We start from the raw sequence: 21783 nt of genomic DNA, 5'->3' as shown, positions 1-21783 counted from the left end.
TGTACCCTGCCCCTGTACTTGTACCGGGGCATAATATCTTCCCTCCTTCTCCTCAAGGGGGCACAGATAATGTACATTTTTGGACAACTGGTGGGCTAATTTTCTGGTTTTGGACATCGCTAGCGAGGAGATTTGGGCAGAATTCTGTGGAGAGTCTTGGGAATCTGAAAGAAAAAATTTGCAACTGGAGATCAGAGCCATTGTGGGTTCCCCTGGCTCCGTTTCTGGGCCGCCCCCCCTTTTTTGGAGGCAGTCGCCAGGATGGGTTTGAACCAGGGGATTTTCTTGCTGTTGGTTCTGGGATGAGATGGTGGGCGGCGGTAGCTCAGTCTCCACATCTCCCCAGTCTGGATTTGCATCCCTAGGGACCCATTTTTCTTTGGGAGGAGTTCCCCCCTCTCTGAAGGAGAAGATCCTTTTCCCAGGATCCTCTGAGGATCCCTCTCCCTCAAATTGGAAGATCTGTACCTCCTCCTCAAACTGAGTCTGTTTGGGTCTTTTGTTTCTCCTACCCCCCCTCTGCTCCTTAGGAGGCAGACTTTCAGGGGCAAGAGATTTTGTTTCCGGTTCCTGGGTTTCCAGGGGCTGTTTACAAGTGAGGAAGGAAGCTTCCTCCAAGGCTTTACACCCCCCTTCCCTTTGTGCCTCCTCCCTGGGAACCGGTGATTTATCGGGGTGCTGCCCCCGTCATTGTTCTGGAGCACCAGGTCCAGAGTTGGGTGCGTTCTGCGCCGGCATGCTGATCTGAGGGTTCTGCTGTGCCCTCAGTATATGACCCATATCCCGCGCCATGTTTTGAACCTGGCGCTCTAACTGGGAAACCCGCTCAGGCTGATACGGGGCCCTGTTTTCTCCCCTGGGCTGATCCCGGGAAGGGTAGCTGTCCCTCCTCTGGTAGTACCCCTGGTTGGGAAGATTTTGGTACCCCTCCACCCTTGGCCTCCCCTCTCCCGGATTCAGTGGTCTGGGCTCAGGGAATTGAGGAAAGAAGGATGGATGATTTTGGGGTTGGAAGTCGGGTGGATATCTGGGGAAAAAGTTCTGCCCAGGGTTTGGTAAATTTCTGCCCTCCTGTGGGAAGTTTGGAGGGAAGTTCCCTGGGTTAGGTGCTTGTCTGGATCCCCCCCCTTGGGCTGGAGGAGTCCACACATAACCCAGGATGGGTCGATTTCCCTTGTAGCGAGGACTTACATAGTCAGGAGAGCGAGGGACCCCATTTGTGGGGCTGCCTCCCTGGCTCCCTGTCTGTGACTGGCCCGAGGACCTTCTGGGCCTAGCATTATTAGGTGCAGGTAGGTTTTTAGGCCCCCCCATCTCCAAATCCAAAACGGGGGTGACCTTTACCTCTGCCGCCTTGGCAGCAGCAGGGGTGCTGTTGGCTTTGGGGTTTTTCTGGGCATTGCTTTTATTTTCTATGGGCTTCTGCACCTCATAGATCCGGGTAGCCTGTTCAATGACCCAGTCTAAAGATCTTTTCTCATGAAAGTCTCTCACGAGCTGGGTCATTATATATTTGGGCAAGGCATGGAAAAATGTATTGACAAACTCTCTACTATCTGTGCGCACCCTTCTGGTGGTTTGCGCAAACGCACGCTTTAACTCCTGCACAAATTCTCGTGGGGCCTGATCCTCCCCACATTGCAAATTGTAGGCCGCCTTGCGAGCCTCTTGAGGATTTCTGTGAACAGAAAAATGTTTCAGGATGGCCGCCTTATATGTGGACCATCTTAAATGATTTTGGTCCTCCAGCCCCGCAAAGAAACTGGAGTATTCCGGGGAGAATGTCCACTTTACATATTGAATACAGCTTTGGCTGTCCTTCAAATGGAAAGTCTCCATCATTTGTTCAAACAACTCTAAGTGCTCCCAAACAGAATACTTAGCGTTCTTATGGTAAGGCGTGATGACGCTCCTGATCGCCTTAATCTGCTTGAAGGGGTCCTTAAGCAAGGCCCTTTTTGCCTTATTGGCCTTTTTGGTTCGGGTAACCCTTGTCCATTCTTCCTCGGACTCAGAGGCACTGCTCCCAGAGGTTCCCGTCTGTTCTTCCAGGTTTTCCCGGATTCTGCGAGCCTGGGAATGGCTGGCAGACTGTGGGGACCTGGTCTCCTGTGTCCTGCGCAGTTCAGAGGAGTCTTCAGATTCCTCCTTGCTGCCAGGATTTGATGGGTACCCCCTCCACTGACCTAACTGGGCAGAGGTTTTCAGGATGCCCTTAATGGGCCTACTCTCCTGGGGTTCCCCACTGAACTGTATTGTACTTGGGTGCCCATACCCGGATGCCCACCCCTCCATTCCTGGATGGTACTGGCCTATGAGCCCCATGCTTCTGGCTGGATAGTAATCTGCCATCCCTGTGGCCCTGTGCTCATGTGCGCCAGGGGACATGGGGATGGTAGAGTCCAGGGACTGGGGGAGATGAAGGCCCCTGGTGTTAGGGCTCCTGCGGTTATGGTCAGGAATCTCTCTTTCCCAGCGGACCTCATCTCTATCCGCCCCTGCTCCCTGCTGCAATGCAAGAGCCTGCATTTGTGCTTTCAGTTCCTCTGTTAAGGCCTTACTCGACTCTATCAGTTTCTCCTGCATCGCTACCTGTTGCTGGAGCCTATCATTGTGTTGACAGAGGGCCTCATTCTCCCTCTGTGCTTCCTGGTTGGTCCTGGAGAACTGGGCCAGTCTTTGCTGCAGGAGGTTTACCTCCTGGGCAATGTCCCTATTGGCCTGCTCCTTTCTTGCTAGAGCATCTTCCACCCTTCTGGTGTGCTCTACCAAGTTCTGGTTTTCTTTTTGGAGATCACCCAGCCCCTGGTGGGCCAGGTGATTTTCTTCCATTTTTCTTTTTAAATGGCAGACTTCCTGGCCTAAGGCGTCTCTTTCCTGACTAAGAGCCTGCATTTGTGCCGCCAGGTCGTCCCTTTGCCTTTGGAAGGCACCAGCTTTCTGGCGCTCCTGATCAAACTCTGCCTGGGTATCCAGGTCTTTCAGAATCAGTTTATTGCTCTCCTCCTTCACTCTATCTAGGTGGCCTTGCAGGGTGACTACCTGCTCAGCACATGCCCTATTGAAGTCTAGCTGTTGCTCCAGCTTTTTCTGGCTTTGCAGTAGGGAGTCCAAACCTTCTTGGTGTTCCTTCTGCAAGGCCAGAAATCTGGTATCCTGTTCTGACTTTTCCTTTTGCAGCACATCCATATCCTCCTTTATTTTAGTGATGTACCGTCTGCTGTCATTTTCTGACTCCTGGCTCCTCTGCAGCCTCTGCTCAGAAGAGTCCAGATCAGATTGGGCCTTCTGTAATGCCATCTGTTGCCTATTTGCCAGATTTTGGCTTTCCGCACATCTATCCTGCATGTCTCCAACGTATAGGTACAGGTATGCTGCTATCCTGGCAATCTTATTGTGTTCCTCTTTGGCTTTAGGAGCCATATATAGTTCACTCAGGGCCACATGTAAGGGACCCTGATCTCTATATATATCTGACCCTGTTTCAGTGACCTGTTGTGTGATGGCCTGCAACCACACATCCTGGCCCTGTTCGGTCCATTCACCTCTCACAAATAGCTTATGCAAGAGGTGCTCTCTGGCTATTTTCATGTCTACTAAGGTCGTCATTCTAGAGATTGGTCTCTGTCCTGACTTACAGAAGTTTGTATTTTATTTTTGCAGAACAGAACTTTTCTTGGAGTGTCCCTTTTGAGGAATGCTTCACAGCGTAATGCAGCGTGGTGATCCGACTGGATGTATGTATCCCGTCAGTTAGCACACTGTATTAATCTGCACAAATGGTAAATCTAACCCAACGTCTCGGCTCGAGCCCCCACTTTGTAAGAGGATTCAATTCAACACTACAGCTAAGTCAACGCCTAGTCTATAATACTGAATGAAAACCCTTATTGATATATCTTTAGGTCCAGTTCATGCGTTCTGGATGACTACCCCTATATAACACCCCTCTCTTGGAATCCCCCTGACCCCACTGAGCCAAGAAGTAGTTCTGTTTTGCAAGTTTAAAAGGTTTATTTGATAAATTAAAATAGATATATATATCACGCTTTATAATAAATTAATAATTGAATAGCACACTTAATCTGATATGATAAAGATCAACAACGGAGAATCTGGCACTAGCACACTTCTTATAATCACTAATGAGTTGACATGAAATGGATAAGGTAGCACACTGGTAAATAGGAACAAAAGTATAATGTGGTAGAGGATGCTTTATGTAAGCTCAGGTGGATGCAATATTCAATGAATGAAATGCAGTATAGGAATACTCAATATGATTTCAACAAAACAATGTAATCACTTTTCTCTGGCAATCCCCTCCCCCCCTTGATGCAAGGCAAGGAAATGGAAGGAAACACACAGTTCTCAGAAATGCAATCAAATGTGATTCAGTTCACCCCGGCAAGCTTAGACAACAGAAGTTTAAAACACAGATAGGAGTTTTGAAAACACAGGCCCAAATGCTTTGATATGTGCTGGCAATGAATTAAAAAATATGCTAAAATGCTTTTAATTCCCTTTTCAGAGGTTCAGGGTGAGTGGTATCTAGTTAATATTAGTCCAGGCTCACACTAGCAATGATGCAGGGATAGTTAGCAGGTTAAACAAACTTCTGGCAAATGGAAGGCAAAACTGCTGTCTTTTTACACGTGAAGAAATTTGCAAATCGCGGCAAATTCGCGGATGCGCCGAGCGCTATTACAAAGGAACCGCAAGGACTATCTCTACCGTTTTGGGGTCCTAGAAAAGCCTGGGATCTCAGCTTCCAAATGAAAGTTATTGCAAGTCTCTAGCCCAAACGGTTGCGGAGATATGAGTAATTTAGTAAAGGTCGTTTTTGGTTTTGTAAATTTTAAACGCACACTTTTTCAAAATGACAAGTGACAAATTTTTGCAGCTAGAATGACAGGTGACAGCTAGGAGGCAGTTCTACTTAGGTTAAATAGATTGAATTAGATGAATTTAAACTAAGAGATGTGTTCTGAGTTTTGCTAAGTACTCACAAGAGATTTTGAACAGGAAAGCGACTTGGTCACGGACTTCAGTCTGGTCAGGTCTTTCCGGGTTCTGCTCACAGCGCCTGGCCTCTGGAACTGCTCACAGGGGTCGGGTCTCTGCTAGGCACCGGTTCTTTGGGTCTCTCTGCTCTGGATAGATTGAAGTCTCTAGTTTTGGATAGATTGAAGTCTCTAGTTTTGGATAGATTGAAGTCTCTAGTTTGGCTCTCTGGAGGTTTGATGAATTTGAAGTCTGGATCTCTGGATGTTGTATGGTCCGGCAGAGTGCGTTGCAGCAAATGGAATTGAAGACCCTATCTGTCCTGTCTGTCTGCTTTTATGTGTTTAGAATGTGGGTGTGTTCTAGCATCACTGACCCTACCTCTCTCTCAGCTTCTAATTGGTCAAACTTCCATTTCTTACTTGATTGGGGGAATGAAATGAAGTGTCATCAGGATGAGGTCTGTTTATGATACAGAGAACCCACCCCTGTCAACTTTACACACAATCTATATCTGACCTAAAAACATATTTGCACAGGTACACATTTGTTTAAAATTACATATACATGGTGTGGCTGAATTTAGCCATGTCTATGTCCAAATCTGCTCATTCTCGGAGCTTGCATTCAAAGAGTGTACATAATTGACTTTTTAACTGCTTTTCCAATTTCCGACATGGACCCAACTTTACATACATGTGTGCAGGGGGTAGGGACATTAACTGATGAAGTTTCAGATTTTTAACATGCACACATTTAGAGTAATATCCACTTTTCCGCTAAAACCCCCCTGAACATACCACCGGTTCCTACCACGTCTTAAACTGTGGGCAGAAAAATCACAAGAATTATGGTATCATTTATAAAATTTTCACATGTCCGCTCTATGAGTTATTCATCTTTTTAAAGTTATGTTCTGGCTCCAAAGGGGTGTGGTTTACCCTCAGCACAAGGTTGAATTTCTGGTTCTTTCCAGTTCTGCCAAGCCAGCTTGCTCTCACAGGCAGTGCTCCTCCCAGCTCCTGCCAAGAGGAAGCTACAATTTACGACTGCGGTAATAAAAACCTTTGCCTGAGTGAAGAGGGCTTTGTTCACCCTCTTGCAGAGCACAGATAATTCAATTATCAGATAGATGGCATATCCTTAGCCTGGGCAGCAAAAGGAAGGTTGGCCTGGGAACACAGTGGTGACTCAAGTTTCACTGCTGATGGGATCCGTTGCTAGGCAAAATCAAGTTCCTTAAGCCAGACCTTCAGCTAACTTTTTGTTGCTTTTAAAATAACTTGTAATTTTACACATGCAGCTAGAATGCTGATTCTAAGTGCAAAACTATGACATTTCAACAGTTACAAAGGCATGTGACACCAAACATAGGTCACTCATTTAATTTAACATTTTCGATTTTGGTGGTTTTAAATCCAGTTGCAGTTAGGCTTAAGCTGCTGACTCCATAGCATTTTTGTTATAAGCATTGTTTTTGGGCTCTTCATTTCCCAGATTTTGTAGGCACACAAAACTCCATTCTGCCAAATGTCTGCTGGTGTTCAGTGAATATTTTGCACATGTTGCAAGGTTTGAAATAGGCATTTTGCTTGCCTTCAGAAAAACACACAGAGTGGTTTTAAAACGCCGGCTTTTGGATAGTGGTGAGTACTGGTACTGCACTCATTTTTGGGATTTAAGAAATGAATTCCCCACACTTCTAGGTTGCATTTGGCAATCAGCATTGCCATTCCCAATGGTTTCAGACTACTGTGCGGGTAGTCCAATGGTGGTTTTAAACAGTGTCCTTCTGTGCCCATAACATCGGCAAAAATGGGTGGCAGCCTATTCTTCCTGCATTTCCCTGTGCATTTTCTGGGAAGCTCTGGCCATCATGATGTTTTCATGTCAGTACTGCACAGTTTTGAGGTAGGGCTAGGATGCATGGGTAAATACATCCCACAGTTCTAATGTTTATTTAGAGGAAACACTAGTTAAATTCACATGGGTGTGTTTGTTCTGCATCAGTTCTACTAGGATCTACCTTTGGCTCCCCAGATAATGTTAGTGTCTAGCCAGGCTACAGGCAGTGTGTAAAAAGCTTCCAGCTCCCTTAAATACCAAAACCTGGAACTGGCCTTTTTCAAACCTGAAGCAGAAAGAAATTTAAAAAAAAAAATTGGAATACTCAATTTTTAAGAAATATTTTGTCCCTCAAAACTTCTCCAAATGGTCATGCGTTGAAACTAGACCCAGTAATTTAAAATCGGGTATATTTCCCACTGTGTTATCTCTTATACAGTGTGCCACTTGCACTATGTATTCCTCTACCGTTTCCAAGATCTTAGCATGATTCTGCTCAGTCTCCCTCAAGTCTTTTCTGGCTGCTTCCTCCACCAAAGGCTGACATGTTTAAAACCACAGCCGCCCCCATCTTCAAACTCCACCCAGGACTGGGCGGTCTCTAGACTCTCAATGCCAGCAGGAAGGAAAAGAAAGGGGGGGGAGCATAAGAGGGGGGGGGGGTGGGAGGATTCGTGATGGGGAGTATGTGAATATGCCAATGAGTCATAATGGAGGAGAATCTGGTGTGAGACATGAATGAGTAAGAGTATCAGAATAGTAGAGAAGTGTGAGGCAATAGCAAGGTTCAAATTGCTGGGATCTATTCGGTTCCCGATCACAGCTTAGGAGAGCCTGTTGGACCAACAGCTACCTGTAACACCTTTAACTCTCAAAGCCAACTGATGGCCATCAACACTGTGTGGAAAGGTGTATACATGAACATTGGGAAAAGAGGAATGTGGGAAAAGGGTTTTTTTCCACTTAGTTGAGGTGCAGTTAAAATGTGCAGATTTAATGTAACAAAGCCATTGAAATTCTGCGGATGTGGGAAGTCATGGCCAGTTTAACTGAGCATACATTAAATGACCAGCAGGGGAGGAGAGGAGGGGGTTAGGAGGAGGGGGGGGGGGGGGGGGGGGGGGAAGTCCGCAAAACGCTAGTTACAAAATGCAAACAAGGCAGCTTTGGAAGTTTGTAGCTCGAGTTTTTGGGATTCGGTTTTATAACAGATACCTGTAATAAAAAGTGTGCAAAATCCAAAATTCTTCTCCAAACTCCAAGGCACTCACTAAGTGCACCAAGGCATACATTCGTTTTCAAAAATTTACTTGGAGAGTTTGCCAATTATAATTTTCTTGATTAGCAAACAGACTCATTGGAGTAGCAATGTTCTAATATTTTTAAAGTTACCAGAAGTTATTTTTTACCCAAGACAAAATGAGCAACTATACAGCAGTTTTGTTTACTGCTGAAGTAAGACATAGTGACATGCGTCAAGGCTAGCAATTTTGTTAAAATTCCACTAGTCCTGATGATCAAGTAACTTAGTTTCCCAAATGTAAATATACTTTCTGTAAAGTGGTGTACGTCACCACAAAACCACTTGGCACACTGGTCACATGTCAGCCATGCACAGTGAAACTTTTTTGACATTTACTGCTTTTTTGACATTTACTGCAAACAATGTAAATGATTTTCAAACATCCCCTGCAAATGGTACTCTTCACAAAATGTACACCACAAGTAGGCGAAAATACTTTGTGAGCCCTGGTTGAGTGCCTGTAAAATGTAAATGATTAGCTGCGTGAATGGACACAAATAGATATGGGCTCTGATAACAATTTGGCCCGCTCTCTCCCAAAGGTTCTTATATAATGCAATCATAACCATAGAGCAAAGCAGGCTCTGGAGGCTAACTACAGTGTATTGTATTGCAGTAGATCTGTAGATGTACAGACTGGATGGAACTACTATCACTGCTTTGCGTAAACATCTTGTTAACTTTGTGTATTCATTATGTAAGAGTAAATAAAGTCAGACACAAAGCATAGTGGATGGCATAGCAGAAGCACATAAGTGGGCAAAATAGGTGGAGTATTGTAGTTTGCGGCCATCCCTCTTTCAGGGCAGCTCGTATAAAGGAGATAGAACGTCAGGAATATGGAATCAGCTCATGGGTGGAGCACTGATGTATGTATCCAGCATGTTACAGGAACAGGTTTTCTAAACAGTTAGCTCCACAATATGATGCATCTTCTCAAACAAGAAATATAGTTGACACTGAGATTTAGATTCACCAACATACTTTCCTTTAAAGCATGTAGACAATGCAGTGTTTTACAGTGGCAGTACTGCAATTATGCATTTTTCATTTAGGAATGGGAAAATTAAACACATACTGTTCTTTGCCAGGCAAGATATAGTTAGCTTAACAGAATCATCCCATCTACTTCTGGTTTGGAATTATTTAAAAAATACAAATAATTATTGCCTAGCACTCCCACAAAGGCCTTTGTCACTGAGTGGAGGAGATTATTTCTGCTGCACTCACTCTCCATTAGTCCCTTTGAACGTGCAGTGAATGGAGAAAGGAGGGTGGAGAGATCCCTGAGGGCAAGAGAGGTAGGCAGGGTGAGCTCTGCCATCATTGAACAGGGTAAATTAAATAGCTAGATTTGCTACACAAGTGTGATTAATTGGTAAACCTACCGAATTGCATAGCAAATTGCTGCGCAACACTATTTTATGCCTTGTGCTCCCTCCTCTTGCCATCCGCCCCTCCCTCAAAACCCATTTCCCTCATTAGCCTTCTCCTACCCCCAAAGACTCATTGTTGTGTGTTTTACTTTCATTCCTGATCATGTGTTCTATTATGACCAGGGGTTATCCCCGTGAAAACGTTAGTGCCACTCAACCAAAATCCCAGCCCATCTGTCCCACATATAAAGTATCACTGTCCTGTAAAAGACAATGTTCTGGGGCAAAAGGCTTGCATTTAGGCTAATTTGCATACCCACAATACCTTGCTGATGTGGCTCTGATCTAGAAGTGAACTTGTAACAATGGTTACTAGTTGGCTTTGTGGCATATGCAACTTGGCCCAAATGAAAAATATGATATATTTATACACACAAATCTATATAGTTTTACAGCTCATACATTTCCGGCATACTTTACTTCTGCATAATGAGTGATGATGGAATCAAAGGACCCGGCTTAAGCTCTTGAACAACAAATCCTTATTTAAATCCTTGCAATAGGCCTAACTGGAAGTGTAGAGGTAACATTTGCAAGTACACTGAGAAATTAGGCTTTAATTATATTATAGGTTATTTATAACGCACTTAATGCCCAGAGGCTTCGAAGTGCGAACCTGGAGAATCAAACCTGTGGTGCACCGTGTCGTCTTGCTTCCAAAGCGAGCACGTTGTCCCCCCTCCCCAAGTTATCCTCCCGAGACAATATATTATCCTATACATTACAAATACAGACCTGATGGCTTTACCAGTGCGTAATCAGCCAAAACCATGGGAATATTTATTTTTCAATATTACAACTTTATTTTAAAGAAATTCATATATATTTTAACAATATTTTTGATTTGATGGGCAAGGAAAGCGAGAAGCATTTTATTTTTACTGCGCCATCTAGTCAAACATCACCCAAAAAGAAGAAAAAAAATTTACATAGCAAACTAATTAAAATTCCTCCAAATATTGGCAAACAAGGATTTTGGGTGTTAGTATAGGCATGGGACAGGCACTGCCATAAGGGTACCACCCGTCCATGAGATAGCAACAGCTCGAATATGGTGCGATTTTCGTGCCATGTGAAATCACTGCCTGGCAAAACGTCTAATACTTTAACAGAAGCAAAAACTGTTGGCTTGATCAATGCTTGTTTTAACAGGACTTCAGATGCACAAAGATTGGCATAGAAAAGGCCATCACAACGAGGGGGGGGGCAAACTGTCCAGGGCATCACCCTCACGTGGGCGTGGCGTCCGCTGGGGCAGCTGCCACCACTCCCGTCAGAACTTTATTGGCAGTGCGCACCTCATGACATTTGTTTCCGCGGTAAGCCAGGGTCACACCGGCACCAGACTATGCATTGGTAGCATCCACCTCACAGTATATACATGCACCGAGCGCAGTGACCGACAGCCACATCATATCACATGACTTTGCTCGGTGCATGTATATACTACACTACTGTGTGTGATAACAGGCAAAGACAGGGGCCGCGCCACAGCTCCTTAAGTGCTGGGCTGTTGCTTGGCAGGTCCCTCATTAGCATGTGACACACACAGTCTTGCTGTCATCAGGATGGCAGACAGCATGGCATTATGGCGTATTTCAGCTTTCCCCATGGAGCCACTCTGCCATTGCCATTAGCGCATGCAGACCTTGCACCACTGTGCCAGCCGAGGGAGGGGGGGTCAGTCGCAGTGCTAGCTGAGTCCTTTTCACGTTATTGTCTAAACTAAGAAGATTGCATACATTACAGGGACCGAAATTAAGATTGGATAAGCAGGGGATAAAAAAGCTCCTGGGTATCTGGAATTAACCAGCGAGCAGGCGTTTTGCAAACTCTGAACCCTCAATTAGCAGCACAACTGAGGTGGGTTGCACTCATCCCTGCCATCAGTTAATAAATAAGTCACCCACAACTCACCCTTGGCAAACATTACTTCAAAGCAACAATTTCTGAGTCACAAAAATTGTCGCTTTTTTTGTTTTATTTGTATTAGTTATATATTTGATCAACAAACTTTGACAAAATGTTTGCATTCCCGTAGAAGGCACATTTAACATAATACATAAAATTACTCAATGAATTCTTAAAACATCTGTCCATCATACAATTTAGCATCTTGTGTATTTTAGATTTCATAGCAGCGACATATGACCGGCACGCAACTATCGCTGCTACTAAAGTCAATATTTACAAGGCTTAGACAAAGCATATGGTGCAAATTACAATTCTATCAACATTCAGATATATTTAATTATACAGCAGTTCATATTATATGCCTAACCAGCAAATTCTATCATACATTTTTTTAGCAATTCTTTATTAACGATCACCAATAATTTTGATAGCAATAAAAATGGTTTTGATAGATATCCCCACATGCAAGCCATCCAGAACCATTCCATTGAGAGAACTGTCATGCCCAATAATTCAGATCCGAATAGAATTCTATGCCTCTTTTCAAAGTAGTCACAATAGACTACCAAACATTTGGTTGTCTTTCTGCTCACCAACTTTACAGAATCTGCAACCACTTATACCATTTTTCAAATTCCAGTTCTTTCAGATGTAAGAGTTTGATTTAATTTAAACCAGAGATAAACATCCCGTAATTTGTTACATGGAAATTGCAAAATGTAAGACCTACGGGGATCCGCTTAGTTGTGAACTTTGCAACCTCACTATAAGTCTTCAGTACTGAGATAGAATTCAGAGTTTTATATTAGTTGTCTTTGAATAACCGCTTTTTATGAATAACCGCTTTTTAACATGTTGCAGGCGGAATTCCAAATCGGGTGGCAACCCAATTTCAGAGAGCAATTCAACCATATTATCATAGTACTTCGCCACTGAAGGCGGGTTCCTCTCTGTGATCATTCTCCCTTATTTTCATAAAGCGAATCCGTAGGTGGAAAAAGCATTTTTGCTAAATTCGTTATTAGACGCCAATGAAATCTGGTAGACAAAGAAGCAAGCCCCAATTCCTGCCTGAGGACTGCATTCGAGAGAGATTTAGCCAATCGCAGTGCTCTTTTCCACAGACAGAGCACCTGCAAGTATGAAGAGAAAAGGGTCAGTTTGGTTTGCAACCCAAAGGGAGTGCGATCGAAAATAAGAATGTCATCTGCAAAGGCGAGCCAAGAGATTTTTAAATGGCCCAGCTTTGCAGGGTAGCCGATCTCCTTTGCCCACATCTCATCAATGTCACAGAGGTAGAGGTTAAACAGGGTCGCATTGAAGTCATTTCTTGTGAGACAAAATCTGAAAGGAGCAGCATATCAAAGTGTCACAACATTGGGCACTTAAGAGTTGTGAAGGTTACAAGCCTTCACCTGGAATCCACTTGTTAGTTGGTTGGAGCTATTAAGCCAACCACTGTTGTATTGGAGTAAAGATATTGAGGAACTGCATACGAGATGGGGCAGTCTATAGGTGTTTGGTAGGTTATGTCCATTGACTGTACCTGGCCATGCTAATCACTATACCCACTCTTGCCCCTTCCCACTCAAACACCTTCATGGGAACTCTTTGAGCTAGCTTTATCAAGCCTTACCGTCGAACTATACACTCAAATGCACCTGTGTGTTTTCAAAGCAGTCCAAGAGTAAATGGCTTAATTGGAGTTGTAAACGTGCTACTTGTGTAATAAAAAATGCCTTAGGCCTGCCTTCAGTCACACAATTTCTAAGCACTCTGTGTCCTCCACTGAAGTACTGTTAAAAACAAGCATTGGCAAGCTTTTGCCAGGCACTACTATTAGATGCCTGGGTACTCTAACCATCTTGCGCTTGCTACAATCAGTGGCCAGTTAATAACACTATGGCGGTGCCTGGCGAGTGCGTTTTTATGTAGGCATGTGTTTGCATTTTTGTCCATGCTGTCAAAAACCACAACCAGGTACTTGAAAGTGCCTCATGACATGGGTACTGCTTCTGAGTACCTTGTCCCTTATTGACAGGATACAAAACCAAGTATGGAGTAAAACCTGCTTAGGCAAAGAAACATGGCTTTGCTTTGGTAGATTTGCAGTCATAATAAACTATTTTCAGGTTCTTCCATAAATAAGACTCAAATGTAGATTACTCGCTTTGCTCGTTTGCTGTGCCGCTGGCCAAGTGCAAAAAATAAAGGGGCCTGACCTTACCCTGCGACAGCCTTGGGAGCAGGCTGGACAACCTGAAATTTATTTTTTTATTTATTTTATTTTTAAAAAGCAGGTACGCCTTCCAGAAACCCATCTACCAAAGGAAGCAAGAATTCCACTCCACTAAAGTACAAATTGCCAGTGCACAAAGTAAAGTAATTAAATTATCTTTGCAACCTACAGTCTCGGCCATTCCCAAACAAGAACTTGGTCTACTTTAGAAGTAAAGAAGGCTGCTGTGTCAAAGTCAAAACCGTTCAGTGCATAATCGCACAGCACCAGCGAGATCCCTGCACCTCCAGACCACCATTTTCCTCATTAAGCTTGAGCTAGGCAAAAACAGACCATGGTTCTTCTATGGTTATCCCAGAGATTGTACAGAGCCATACATAATACCTCTTGCGATACGTCCTGCACTCAGTGACTGCCCAACCAGTTTATTGTGCTTGGTCCTCAGTAAGTCCGCCTCCATAGGCTTATTCGGGACATGACAGGTGTCCTTTAAACTCTCAGGGCTGGGGTGCCCCAATGACTATCCAGGTCGTATGCAAGTCCCTTTTCATAGCGAACCGTGACTCATATGGTTGTAGCTAGCATTACTGGATGGATGCTCTACACTACCTCCGTTTGAACTTCAATACAAGTGCCTGAGCTAAACCACCCCAGATTGTGTGGTTGTCAAATGTTTGAAGGAACGCATCCTTCCAATTTGAAACTGTGTTATACACTCCAATTCCCATTTAACCTTGGAGGATGCTCACCCTCCACCACTGCCCCTCTTACCCCACCCGAAGGCCAAGTCCTGAAGCACTACAACACAAAACTGAAGAAAAAAAAAGATCATGAGGAAGCACTAGTTCTACAACCTTTTAGAGAACCACCCGACCATAAAGCCCTGCCAGCAGATACCATACTTCTGAGAAGACAAGAGGCAGGTTTCATAGATCCCAAAAGAAGCCTTCACAAAGAAGCTAAAGTACTAAGCCCATCACTACAGAAACGCTGAAACACAAGACTCTTACAAGTTTCGTTGGGATTTGGGGAGCCTTTCTATACCTGAATTGACGGTTGGACACCAACCACCTATGACCCAAACCATGCATTGCATTTCAGCTACAACAGTGACATTTCCTCCATTTCTGCACCTCCTCCCGAGGGGCCTGTGTCATCCTGCATCAGTGTTGTCCCCAAAGTCCCTGTAATGGTGAACTTTGACTTTTCAAACAAGCAAAGCATTAGCTAGTCATGAATACACGTCTGATCCCTTTCCCTAATCCTTCATCTAGCCAACATGTGGAGATGCTACAGCACCAGGACCACGCTCCACTTAGCCAATCAGAGCCCAGTCAATGTTTCCGATTCATCTGTATGCGAGACTGCACTCTTGTTGATCAGAATCAGATCCCACGCTGCAACCTCCTATCCCCCTGTATAGAAAGCGCCAAATTCGGTAGCCAGTGCACTTAGGACTTCACTGCAACACTTACTGGCAGAGTCACATCCTCAAAAGCAACCTCCTTATTAACATTAACTTACCAGTGCCAGCACAAATACTTAAGCTACGTCTGATTTATACCACATGGTGACAGTCCTCTTCCATGTTATAAGAGTGGTCCTTTAGGAAAATCGCGTGGAAAACATGGTCACTCTGCTGTAGTGCAGTCTTACTCCTCTTTTGAACACAGAAACAATGGGAAACTGTCCAAACAGAAGTTCCTCAACAACCACCTAAGAAAGCCACTCTCTGCCTCAAAGAATTTTAGAACTTGCAACCATGATCCAGCCTTTCCGGCTAATCAAAACAGCAGAAATAAGAGCTGGTGCACAATTCCCGTACCGCATGCAAACATTGCTCTCTTGCATCAGCAGCAGTTGCATTACCACCCATGTTACAGACACATGAACCCTTGTCTCTGCAAGGAAAAAAGAAAAGAAGACCCAGCCTCTCACCGTAAATCACACTTTACCTGCATGCTGTTGATACTGTGACCACACACACATCATCATTCATTAAAATCAATGTTAGAATAAACGAGACCATCCTCAAATGATGCTCACCCTTAGGCCAACATAATGAAGCATGCGAAAAGGAGCACTGTGTAATAACTTGGAAGCTGATGAACACCCGAGCCAGCAGGTAAGTTATTAAGTAGATTTATTGTAGTTCAAAGCCAGGGACAAAAGCATTGGCATGTCCTTTCCAAGTCAGCATAACTCCAACTGCCAAGCATAGAACCCCCACACACCAACACTCCTCTCACACTGACATCACTAGGTTCCATTCAGTAGTGATGTCACCCACTCAGCTTGTAAGACACATTACAACACTTCTCCCTCCTTTACTTTGTTGGAACAGAGAATGATCACACCAAAACCATAACCAGACAAAAACCCCTACATGTACGTGTGGCCAGCACGTAATGCACCAACTAGTAACACCACTGGCGACAAGAAACTGCCCCCAGAGAACACCAAAACCCCGACACTCCAAGGAAGATCAAGGAAACAGGAAAGGCTCCACCAAAGGAATTAGAACCCAATAAAACCTACATGGCACCCCCAGGATACCAACACTGTGCCATCACGTTGGGCAAATTGACACTTCTATACCAACCAAACCCTTATACCAAGTCTTACGCCCAACTATACACCACTTCCACTCCTCCCTTTAACAAAACAGAGAGGAACCCAACGCAGTATACAAAGGGCTCACTCCTTTCATAACAGAACTGGACAACCTTCAAGAAACAAAAATAAAAACTACGCACCTCCACCTGTTCCAAGCTGCCCCTTGGAACCTAGGTCCTGCCACGACTCAGCGTCCACAACAGATAACTACCTAACACTCCTCAACCCTCAGTGCACAAACATCCTCCCATCCTAGTCTGCCCCCTAGGACACCAGGGCTGCCACCCCCGGGAACGAACCACACAGCTCAACAGAGCAACAACAAGCACAACAACGAAACAGTTCACCACAGCACCCCTAAGGTACCACAACACTACCAAAACCCGAACCATAGAAAACACAACCAGGACCAACCACCTACTCCACACCACTCACCTAGGACCCCCGGTCCAGCCTACTGCCACCTGCAGCACACCACTCGATACCTTGGACCCCAGGTCCAGCCTACTACCACCAGCAGCACACCTACTACACACCTTGGACCCCAAGTCCAGCCTACTGCCACCCGCAGCACACCTACTACATACCATGGACCCCTGGTCCAGCCTTTTGCGAACGCAAAACGCAGCACACTTCACCATGGACCCCTGGTCCAGCCAAACTGCAACAACGCAGCACCTCACCACTCACCACTCACCATGGACCCCAGGTCCAGCCTCACCTATTGCATCACAGCAGAACGCCTCAATAACCAACCACTCCCACACAACGCAATGTTCACTTCACGCACCATATGCAAACCCCCAAAAACAGGATGGGTGGCATACACGCAAAACACTTCACACATGTACAAATACAAAATGATGTGTAAAATGCATTTCAGTTAATTATTGGTAAAAATAACTATAAGTGCTGTTCACAAAGAAGCAATTCAACCCGCAAGTGCCCCCACCCACGAGTCCGTACAACCCAATAATGGAAATCCAACCTGCAAGAAAACATTAAGTATTGAACAGTCCCACCTGCAAAGAATCATTGGATGAGACAACAATACGCTTTTTAATACAAAATAATGCAGGAACACACTCAACATCCAATTAACACACAAGATTGCAAATTGTCAAAACAACACAAAGCAATCACCCATACACAACTCTCAGCGCGCGCATTCACTCACTCACACGGGCCCATGAAACTCACACAGACAGCAGTTAAACACAACAGTAGTATCACCTATTAGCACTAGTGAAACCTGCCCGTATGCAGGAAAGTTATCTTGCTCGCACCGAGCTGCCGCAACAGTGGGCCTGAACTCTCCATAACCCATGTAGCACAACGACTCCAATCGCAGATCAATCGCCGAATCCACACTTTCACCTGGTCTGTGGAAAAACAGCACCTTGAACGCTCCGGGCTGAATTCCATAGACGCGGGATCACAATTATGTGCAGAGTACTCACGTATGGTTACACTGGCCCCATTACTGCCATCAAGGCCATCCACAACGTGGGCATTATACAAAAGTTGAACTCTCCGAACAACTTCCGAAGGATAAACAGAAAACCGCGTGCTAGTAACGCAGCGCAGTCCTTCCTTGCGTCCCAGCAGCTGGCGCCTCTTTCGAGAGGCAAGATGGACATCTGTTGCCTGCTCCATAAGGATGCCCAATTAACTTCCTTTTCCTCTCTCCAACCCCCAGAACGCTGCACGTCCTTTCCCTTTTGCAACGTCCTGCTGCTGCTGGCGGCCGCGCACCACAGCGCCCCCACAGGCTGCAGGGGGCAACGAACCATAAACTGAAATTCTCACTCCTGGCAACTCTGTCACTGGGCGCCGAGATCCCAGGAGTTAAATCGCGGCGCTCAGATGCCGCTCGGGAACCGCTCGCTCCTCACAAAGCTGGAAAGCAGAAGCCGCCTCCCTCTCCGAGGCTCCCGTGCTGGCACCAGCCACTTTCGAGCAGCTCACCTCAGGTTTTGAAGGTGCGGGTGCTCTGAACTGGACATCTGGAGCCAGAACAACAACTCCTCAAGGCTCCGCACCCCGACCTGTGTGCCGTACGACTCCAGGCACTGGCCGGGCTAACGCCAGCCACAAGCCCCACTCGGCCGACTTGTTCATCACGGCAGACGCTCTCAAACTACCGCACACTGACCTGTGTACCGGCTGGTTTTCCAAGGCACCAGTTGAGGATCTGCCTACCACAAACTCCACCCGGCAGCTTGGTCCTGACGGCAGACACTCCTCAGATCACTGCACACCGACCCATGTGCCGAACAGCTGCTCACAACACCTCCCAGCACCACCCGGTCACTGGGCAAGGCAGCTTCTGGAGCAACAGAGCCAAACAGCACTGCACCCGGACCCGAGTGCCGACCCGGCTCCACCTTCAGCACCACCCGGCCTGCTGAAGAATCTTAGACAGCCCAATTAAACCACCTTGGGCTCCAACTTGCTGTCAACTTGGCACATGGACATGTATTCACTGGAGGGCAATGTTTTCCCGTTTCTGAACGGTCCCCTCCTCGACAGGATCCCATCCTCGTCGCCAGTGTAATAACTTGGAAGCTGATGAACACCCGAGCCAGCAGGTAAGTTATTAAGTAGATTTATTGTAGTTCAAAGCCAGGGACAAAAGCATTGGCATGTCCTTTCCAAGTCAGCATAACTCCAACTGCCAAGCATAGAACCCCCACACACCAACACTCCTCTCACACTGACATCACTAGGTTCCATTCAGTAGTGATGTCACCCACTCAGCTTGTAAGACACATTACAACACACTGTTCTCCCACACACAAGTTACCTGCCCCAGAGCTCCAGTTTCTCCATTGATCTATGCATCAGTGGTCAAAGTGTACGAAAAGAAGCAGTGTAACTATGTTCCCTGCACCCACTTCCCAGAAACCCCTTCACCACACCCCCTCCCCCACAAACACAATACAAACCCCCAAACACATGCACCTGCTCTTTATGGGAACGTTCAGTGTAGTGCACTGAAAGTGCAAGTTTCAACTTCATCCTACACTTATTTTAAAACGAAACTATTCCGGAACGGTTTCTTTTTCAAATAAAAGTATATAAGAAGAGCACTGCTCCCGCTCACCTTGACCACTGGTATGCATGCGTTTTATAAATAGCAGCCCTTGCTGGGATCGCAAAAGCATGGCGTACAAAGCCGAAGCACCCTAGGTGTAGACAGCGCTGTGGAGGGGGCAGAACACTGGCTTGCGGGTCAATGGCCAGTTGTCAGGGGGAAATAACACCTGTACCTCTCACACTCTCTGAGCCAGGCTGGATGAGGGGAGCTGCAGCAAAATAGGATGGGGCAAAGCACCAAGGTCAGGGAAGCAGGAAACACCCATGTAGGCAACAAAGGGCACCGCAAGCTGCGAAATGCCATCGGCGCCAGCCAGCTAGGGGCAGGACAAGCCCCCACACAAGCAGACATAGCCTAGGGAAATCCATAGGCAATATAAGTAGCTGCCCAAGCAGCAGAAAAGTGCAATCAGTTTGTTACTCCGCACGGAGCACCAAACTAGTAGGCTGCGCAAGCAGAATACTTTTTCTTTACCCAGGAACCCACCCACCCAAGAAAAAGGGCGACGAGAAGGGATACAGAGCAAGGAACGGGGCCCATGTCATCGTGGGAAGAGGAAGACGGCACAGGCCACAGGGTGCAACATTGGACCGCGTGCCCAAAAGTGTACATCGTGTATTATTATGATGAGACTATTATTACATGATGTACAATAAAAACCACTGCCTTTTATTGCCAGTACTTGTGTTGCTGTGGTATCTGGGGAACCCCTTGGGTCCACAGGTCTTTGCACGTAGGGTGTAGGTGATGAAGCAGGCTGCCGAGGGCAACTGGACACGTGAGCATAGATCTTCTGGACGTCCAACGATTATAGTGTTCCATGTCTTACCTAACGCGTCGGAAGGGGGGGGGGTGTATCTAGTTCGGGAGGTAGTGTACATAGAATAAGCATTCAACATCTGTTTAACTACTATTGGACTTGCCGGCTTCCGCATCTATGCCAGATTCCACACATTCCAAATCCAAAATGCAGACTCCAATTGGTCTGGAACGCCACATTTTATACTTGGTATTAAAAAAAGAATAACTGGTAGGGCGGGCTAGGGTCAAGACCGGTTTAACAGCTTTTAATTTTAATACAACTATTTCCATGCCAACAAGAAAGTAGTGGATGAGGTGAAGCGAGTGTGGTAAACACTTATGAGCCGAGACATAAAGCAAGTGCGGGTCACGCGCAAGTGCAAAAGTGAAGCGAGGCGAGTGTTTCACAAAGCCTCCTGCGAGTACACGCGGATCATGTGCGTGTGTGTTGCATAACACGCAGAGAGAGGCCCTCGCTGCCAGAGTGCAATACGCCGTGGATAGGTGGCGAGGTTTGCGTAGCCAGTGAAATGAGCCCGCGTGCCCAGGCTGGGGCGCCGCGCCGGGCCTGGCCGTGGCGGGAAGAGGGCGCGGAGCTCTGACAGGAACTGTCCCCGCCAGAGCTGCGTTCCGACGGGACCTCATTCACTCCAGCGGTCCCGCGCGGCGCCGCATCCCCCCCCCCCCCCCAACAGTAACGGCCATCAACCCCCCAACCCCTGTACCGTCAGGGGCAGCTGGAAACTTCACCCGCGCGCCCCACGATGACTACTGGCCATACTTCAGGCGAGCACCTACCCGCAACCCCCCACCCCCCCGCGCCCCTTCTCTGGGCGGCCGTCACCAAACTTCCACAAGGGCTCCTCGCATTAACCCTCCCCGGGTGGATCACCCTGCAGCCAAGCACCGGCTTCCCATCCCTGCGCACCTTGTGACAGTAAGGGCAGGTGGTCTTGCTGAACACCATGACCCGGTGGGCCTCGATCATCCCCCGCACGCGGCTCCTCAGGCCCTCGCGGTCCTCGCTGCTGGCGGCGGTGGGCGGCATGGCGGCGCAGGAGGCGGCTCCTCTCCGGTCAGCGGCGCTTCCCGCGCTCTCTGCTGCGTCCTGACAGCAGCTCGGATCCGCAGGCCGCAGGGGAAGGAAGAAGCAGCGGCAGCCGGGCTCTGAGTATGAAGCCACGGCTCCTTCCTCCACCCCTCCTGACGCGCCCGGCTCCTCCTTCTCCGACGTCAAACACTCCATGGCCCCTAAACGCCCCTTTCAATGTGATTTCTTTCAACTCACCCGCTTCGTGTAATCCATTCCCAGCCTTAGCAACTTTCACTCACTAAATAAACAGTACAGCTTGAATAGCATTTATTGGACTGACTGTAAATATTGCGCTGAGCTGGAGCAATGCATTAGCTTTAAAACATATCCGTAGTCTCCTTAACGTATTAGTCACTGATAATATAAAATATTCGATGGATGGCTATTTGTGTCCTTCGTCGTCCCAGTATTTAATTTTGAAGGCCAACCACC

At 46.5% G+C, this 21783-nt stretch overlaps 1 protein-coding gene across 1 annotated transcript in view; it reads right to left on the bottom strand.

Moving 5' to 3' along the window:
- The window catches only part of TXNRD3 (thioredoxin reductase 3), a 311226-nt gene extending 289707 nt beyond the window's left edge, over positions 1–21519 (bottom strand). Inside the window, exon 1 of the mRNA XM_069643385.1 lies at positions 21187–21519. Coding sequence (XP_069499486.1) covers positions 21187–21504 — 318 coding nt within the window. The 5' untranslated portion in view covers positions 21505–21519. The remainder of the gene's footprint in view (positions 1–21186) is intronic.
- Between the last annotated feature and the right edge of the window lie 264 nt (positions 21520–21783).

The sequence above is a fragment of the Ambystoma mexicanum genome, chromosome 2p (genome assembly GCF_040938575.1).
Source record: "Ambystoma mexicanum isolate Mex_15411 chromosome 2p, UKY_AmexF1_1, whole genome shotgun sequence".
Classification (NCBI taxonomy): Eukaryota; Metazoa; Chordata; class Amphibia; order Caudata; family Ambystomatidae; genus Ambystoma; species Ambystoma mexicanum.
This window is presented reverse-complemented; position numbering and strand designations above follow the sequence as displayed.